The sequence below is a fragment of the Portunus trituberculatus genome, chromosome 21 (genome assembly GCF_017591435.1).
Source record: "Portunus trituberculatus isolate SZX2019 chromosome 21, ASM1759143v1, whole genome shotgun sequence".
In the NCBI taxonomy this organism is placed as follows: domain Eukaryota; kingdom Metazoa; phylum Arthropoda; class Malacostraca; order Decapoda; family Portunidae; genus Portunus; species Portunus trituberculatus.
The window spans coordinates 2,794,839-2,801,907 of record NC_059275.1 but is presented as its reverse complement, the minus strand read 5'-3'; the positions used below and the strand labels follow the sequence as shown (position 1 = coordinate 2,801,907).

Sequence of the window (7,069 nt, the reverse complement as noted above, 5' to 3'; positions counted from 1 at the left end):
AGAGATTTTTAGATTCAGCATTAAGAATTCATTCATAAATCTTACCAAACATTCTTTTTTTCTTTATAATCTATGTTCAACTTTACATAGTGTTTTATTAACTTATCTATATATTACACTGTCTATCTCTCTTTATTAATAAATACCAATGTCATTTTGATACGGAAGTGTGTGTGTGTGTGTGTGTGTGTGTGTGTGTGTGTGTGTGTGTGAGAGAGAGAGAGAGAGAGAGAGAGAGAGAGAGAGAGAGAGAGAGAGAGAGAGAGAGAGAGAGAGAGAGAGAGAGAGAGAGAGAGAGAGAGAGAGAGAGAGAGAGAGAGAGAGAGAGAGAGAGAGAGAGAGAGAGAGAGAGAGAGAGAGAGAGAGAGGCCGGCCTGCAGGTATATAAGGCGTGGCCTGCACGGGACTGGCAGAGACACTGGGGCGGAAGGCAGTGAGCAAACACCACCACCCACCATGAAGTTCTACGTGAGTACTGGCTGCCACTCACACGGCGCTGCCTTCCTCACTCACTCATACCTAATCCAGTCTTTGCTGACCACCTACTCTTCAAGTGACTCATTTTATTCACTTTTAGGCCATTCTACTCCCTCACTCTCTCTTACACTCTGATCACATTTGATTGAGCGTCAGCACTCAGCACACACCACCGTTCTCTTCCCTGCAGACGCAAACTTATGTTGTACATTGTGTTGAGTAATAAGCTCGCTGCCAAATGACAGGTAACCTTTGCGGGGGCCTCGCAGTGTGCAGTGTGCTGCTGTGTGGCGGGGACGAAGAATGACAGTGTCTCTCCCGTGCAGGTGTGTGCAGCTGTGGGCCTCCTGGCAGTGGCGGCGCTGGTGCAAGCCGACCCTGAGCCCGAGGCCCTCGCTGAGGCTGACCCTGAAGCCTCCCATCACTACTACGGCTACCCTTACGGCCACTACGGCTACCGCTACCACCACCACCACAAGCGGTCTGCTGAACCCGAGGCTGCGGCCGATGCTGACGCGTCCAGACACTCCTACAGCCACTATGGCTACTACCGCTACCCCTACTACAACGGCCACCCCCACCGCCACCACAAGCGTTCTGCTGACCCAGAGCCCAGCGCTGACGCCTCCGCTGAACCCAGCACCCACTATTCCGGTCACAACTACGGCTACTCCAGACACTACAACGATTACCGCCACAACTACGGCTACCCCTACCACCCCCATAAGCGTTCTGCTGACCCAGAGCCCAGCGCTGACGCCTCTGCTGAGCCCAGCCGCAACTACTACGGCTACGGCCACCGCTACTACCACGGTTACCCTCGCCGCGACTACTACTAGAGGCGCACCTTTCGGCGACACCCAGCAGCCGCCCTCTCCCTTTCGGCGACAGGGGCCTGTCTCTTGACAACAACGAAACGCTTACCCGAGGCGGCTGAGGGAGAGGCGACGACACCTACCGCAGGATAGGCCGGTTCTGCTCACGCTGGTTTTTCTCGAGCGCAGGTGTCGCAACAGACGCCCCGGGGCACCCGGGTGAGGCGCCGCCCCGCCCCGGCAGCCTCACCCACTAGCCTGAATAAAGTTACCCTCCAGTGATGTGCTTGTCTCCCTGTATCCTCTTGACTATGATGTATTGCTGCTACTATTATATTACTGGGGTGTCTGGGGATGTACGGAGGGGTAGCACCTTGGTAAGAGGATGGGCGCCCCGGCATGTCACGAGAGATCTGATTACCCTAGTCCCCACGTACACCCCAGCTCGAACGCATGGGTCCCAATAGCTGCTTTTGGGCACAGCAGCGGTCACACCCCGGGCAACGGCGTCGCTCAGCCGGCTAAACTGCGTTCGGGTACTCGGCTGGAGAATTTCAGGCGAGGAATTGGAGGCTGAATGTCTCCACCTCCTGTGCATCCTCCAGTCATGGGTTAAATGACAATCTGGGATGGCCACAGTCTTCCACTGTGGGCTCTCCAGCAGCGCCGGGTGGGAGGAGTTTTTCAGGGCGGTGCTTCTGGTTTACCAGTAAGTTCCGGCCACCTCCTGCAGCCATTCTCAGCCGCTGGTCGTTCTGGCACCTGTCATGCCACCAGCACCAGTTGAGGGTGGTCAAGAGTGTGGTATTGAGGAATGCGCACCCTCTCTTTTTTTTTTTTTATACCATGTGGGCTTTTCACGGGAATTTATGGGCTAAAGGGGATACTTTTTGGGGTACCTCCTATCTCAAAGCCCACCCGCTAGGAAATCGTTGCCCCGAGTGAGGAAGCCCAACCTACACTCGGACCGTGGACAGGATTCGAACCCGTGCGCTTGGAGACCCCTCGGACCCCAAAGCACGCATGGTTCCACTGCACCACCTAAATCCATTCATTGCGCAGGTCTCTCTCCTTCTCCATGAGAAGGAGAGACGTCGTCTTCGTTAGCGATGGACAACCATAAGCGTAAAGTAAGTATACTACTACTACTACTACTACTACTACTACTACTACTACTATTACTACTATTGTTGCTGCTACTACTGATGTGCTTGTCTCTGTACGCTCATAACTGACATGTTGTGCATCTGTTCCCCTTGCTGCCACAATCGTGGGAAGGCAAGGCACTCTGCACACTGCCCTAGCCAGAAGACAATTGTGGTCATTGTGTGTCGCGGGACAGGATACACTAGAGATAACCGTAACGTCTCCTGAGGTTAATACTTACATGACGTGAAGTAAAATTAAAGTTATAGAATATCACGCAATAAGTATCAATTCTCGAAAGTTTGTGAAGCAAAATAAACACACACACACACACACACACACACACACACACACACACACACACACACACACACACACACACACACACACACTTGCAAGAGGTCTTGTCCGTACACTGCCATGGCTGTCAGAGGAAGGTCAAGAAGTGGTGGGGGGAACGAGTGACTCTGAATGCTGACTGTCAAGACAAGACTCAAAGAACAAAACACAAAATAAAGCTTTGTCTCATCTAGTTTTTCACTGAGATAATCAAAACTTTACTTTTCTTGGACAGTCATTGACAAGCCCGCCACTCATGGCGAAATACAAGGAGCGCACGCGCGAACAAACACACTAACACTACAACTAGCTTGTGCAAGACTTGAAGTGTAAGGTGAGTGGTTTCTGTCAAGTTTTATCTAAGAAATGAACGTTAATCATAAAATGTACTTATTACTTTAAATAACATTACACGATTAAAGAAAACTTGGGACATCCTTGTCCAGATGCCAAAAGTCACGAAGAAACAAAGATAGGGAAAGACTTTGAATGATGAAGGAATTTTTGTGTTGTTGGAGAACAGACATGGCATGACTTTCGGTAGAATAAATATCAGACATATGAAATTCAGGTGATGGCAAGCTCAAGTGTCTTTCGTGGCTCACCTCCCTTACATGCAGAGCGCGACAAATGGTTAAATCAAGCCAAGGTTTGAAAGGTTTAGGGTGAGAGAAAGAGCGAGACATGCATGCCTCCATGCCAGAAACCATAACCTATGATATGCGCTCAGCACACAGACACGGAAGCAGTAGTCACTCCAAGGAATATCAGAACAATATCTCAAGTCCTAAATCCCGAGCCTCCTCCGCTCTGTAGGGATATACTGTATACCGACAAGGTATTGGACCGATAGGACAAGATACAGATAGGAGATTGTGATCACAGGAGCCCAGAATGGTTACATTATAGGTTACCAAAACGTGTATCTCCAAGATGGTCAGGAATGCAAGTAGTGTTGCACCAATTGCTCCAGGTCATGGAGGACACCAAAGATTAAGGCTAGTTCACCAGGATGGCCAGTGAAGGGAGAGACAAGCCAAAGCTGGTGGTGAACATTGAAGTCTCCAGGAACGGAGATGTCAGCAAAAGAGAAGAGAGTCAAGATGTGTTCCACTTTGCAAGTTCAACAGTCAAAGGTTTCTTTATGATTGTAGGAGTTAGGTGAGAGGAATGCAACATTATATGCAGTTTGAAAGTGATTCAGCAATCGTAGCCAGATGTTAGAAATCTTGTGAGATCCAAGAGTAAGGACATGGAAGAAGCGATGCACATAGAGGCAACATTTAGCTTGGGATTGAAGACAAGGACAGACAAAGTATACTATAAGACGGGCCATCAGAGGAGACGTTAAAGATGTCTGAAACACCCAAGGTTTGGTGAGCAAAAGGAGAGTTCCAGTATAAGAGAGGAGTGTTGTCCCACAGGTTGAATATTGGCTACAGATGAAACATTAGTAAGGGAAAATAATGAGGTGGAAGAGGAAATGAGTGAAGTAAAAATTCAGAGAAGGAAAAAATTAGAGGGGAGTGAAAAATCAAGAAGTAAAAGATAAGGAAAGAAGATTAATAAAAAGAGCAAAAAATTGGAAGGGAGAAAAAAAGAAAGCAAAAAATATAAGATAAGGAAAGAAAATCAGTGAGAAGACAAGAGATCATTAATAATTATAATAATTTCATTTTACACTATTACTGATTGCGTATTGTTTTATCAGATACATCAGCTAACATTGATTTCTGTTCTGAAAAAAAAAATCGTTATTCGAAAGAGATTTTTAGATTCAGCATTAAGAATTCATTCATAAATCTTACCAAACATTCTTTTTTTCTTTATAATCTATGTTCAACTTTACATAGTGTTTTATTAACTTATCTATATATTACACTGTCTATCTCTCCTTTATTAATAAATACCAATGTCATTTTGATACGGAAGTGTGTGTGTGTGTGTGTGTGTGTGTGTGTGTGTGTGTGTGTGTGTGTGTGTGTGTGTGTGTGTGTGTGTGTGAGAGAGAGAGAGAGAGAGAGAGAGAGAGAGAGAGAGAGAGAGAGAGAGAGAGAGAGAGAGAGAGAGAGAGAGAGAGAGAGAGAGAGAGAGAGAGAGAGAGAGAGAGAGAGAGAGAGAGAGAGAGAGAGAGGCCGGCCTGCAGGTATATAAGGCGTGGCCTGCACGGGACTGGCAGAGACACTGGGGCGGAAGGCAGTGAGCAAACACCACCACCCACCATGAAGTTCTACGTGAGTACTGGCTGCCACTCACACGGCGCTGCCTTCCTCACTCACTCATACCTAATCCAGTCTTTGCTGACCACCTACTCTTCAAGTGACTCATTTTATTCACTTTTAGGCCATTCTACTCCCTCACTCTCTTACACTCTGATCACATTTGATTGAGCGTCAGCACTCAGCACACACCACCGTTCTCTTCCTGCAGACGCAAACTTATGTTGTACATTGTGTTGAGTAACAAGCTCGCTGCCAAATGACAGGTAACCTTTGCGGGGGCCTCGCAGTGTGCAGTGTGCTGCTGTGTGGCGGGGACGAAGAATGACAGTGTCTCTCCGTGCAGGTGTGTGCAGCTGTGGGCCTCCTGGCAGTGGCGGCGCTGGTGCAAGCCGACCCTGAGCCCGAGGCCCTCGCTGAGGCTGACCCTGAAGCCTCCCATCACTACTATGGCTACCCTTACGGCCACTACGGCTACCGCTACCACCACCACCACAAGCGGTCTGCTGAACCCGAGGCTGCGGCCGATGCTGACGCGTCCAGACACTCCTACAGCCACTATGGCTACTACAGCTACCCCTACTACAACGGCCACCCCCACCGCCACCACAAGCGTTCTGCTGACCCAGAGCCCAGCGCTGACGCCTCCGCTGAACCCAGCAGCACCCACTATTCCGGTCACAACTACGGCTACTCCAGCCACTACAACGATTACCGCCACAACTACGGCTACCCCAACCACCCCATAAGCGTTCTGCTGACCCAGAGCCCAGCGCTGACGCCTCTGCTGAGCCCAGCCGCAACTACTACGGCTACGGCCACCGCTACTACCACGGTTACCCTCGCCGCGACTACTACTAGAGGCGCACCTTTCGGCGACACCCAGCAGCCGCCCTCTCCCTTTCGGCGACAGGGGCCTATCTCTTGACAACAACGAAACGCTTACCCGAGGCGGCTGAGGGAGAGGCGACGACACCTACCGCAGGATAGGCCGGTTCTGCTCACGCTGGTTTTTCTCGAGCGCAGGTGTCGCAACAGACGCCCCGGGGCACCCGGGTGAGGCGCCGCCCCGCCCCGGCAGCCTCACCCACTAGCCTGAATAAAGTTACCCTCCAGTGATGTGCTTGTCTCCCTGTATCCTCTTGACTATGATGTATTGCTGTTACTAGCATATTACTGGGGTGTCTGGGGATGTACGGAGGGGTAGCACCTTGGTAAGAGGATGGGCGCCCCGGCATGTCACGAGAGATCTGATTACCCTAGTCCCCACGTACACCCCAGCTCGAACGCATGGGTCCCAATAGCTGCTTTTGGGCACAGCAGCGGTCACACCCGGGCAACGGCGTCGCTCAGCCGGCTAAACTGCGTTCGGGTACTCGGCTGGAGAATTTCAGGCGAGGAATTGGAGGCTGAATGTCTCCACCTCCTGTGCATCCTCCAGTCATGGGTTAAATGACAATCTGGGATGGCCACAGTCTTCCACTGTGGGCTCTCCAGCAGCGCCGGGTGGGAGGAGTTTTTCAGGGCGGTGCTTCTGGTTTACCAGTAAGTTCCGGCCACCTCCTGCAGCCATTCTCAGCCGCTGGTCGTTCTGGCACCTGTCATGCCACCAGCACCAGTTGAGGGTGGTCAAGAGTGTGGTATTGAGGAATGCGCACCTCTCTTTTTTTTTTTTATACCATGTGGGCTTTTCACGGGAATTTATGGGCTAAAGGGATACTTTTGGGGTACCTCCTATCTCAAAGCCCACCCGCTAGGAAATCGTTGCCCCGAGTGAGGAAGCCCAACCTACACTCGGACCGTGGACAGGATTCGAACCCGTGCGCTTGGAGACCCCTCGGACCCCAAAGCACGCATGGTTCCACTGCACCACCTAAATCCATTCATTGCGCAGGTCTCTCCTCCTTCTCCATGAGAAGGAGAGACGTCGTCTTCGTTAGCGATGGACAACCATAAGCGTAAAGTAAGTATACTACTACTACTACTACTACTACTACTACTACTATTACTACTATTGTTGCTGCTACTACTGATGTGCTTGTCTCTGTACGCTCATAACTGACATGTTGTGCA

General features: G+C 50.3%; 1 protein-coding gene and 1 pseudogene across 1 annotated transcript; both read left to right on the top strand.

The window, feature by feature from the left end:
- Positions 1–374: 374 nt before the first annotated feature.
- On the top strand, positions 375–1,574 carry LOC123507190 (uncharacterized histidine-rich protein DDB_G0274557-like). The gene is made up of 2 exons (XM_045259878.1): positions 375–468; positions 804–1,574. Exons 1-2 carry the CDS (start codon positions 457–459, stop codon positions 1,314–1,316), a joined length of 525 nt encoding a protein of 174 aa, XP_045115813.1. The 5' UTR covers positions 375–456; the 3' UTR covers positions 1,317–1,574.
- Positions 1,575–4,917: 3,343 nt separating this feature from the next.
- Positions 4,918–6,115, top strand: LOC123507189 (annotated as a pseudogene).
- The last annotated feature ends 954 nt before the right edge of the window (positions 6,116–7,069 follow it).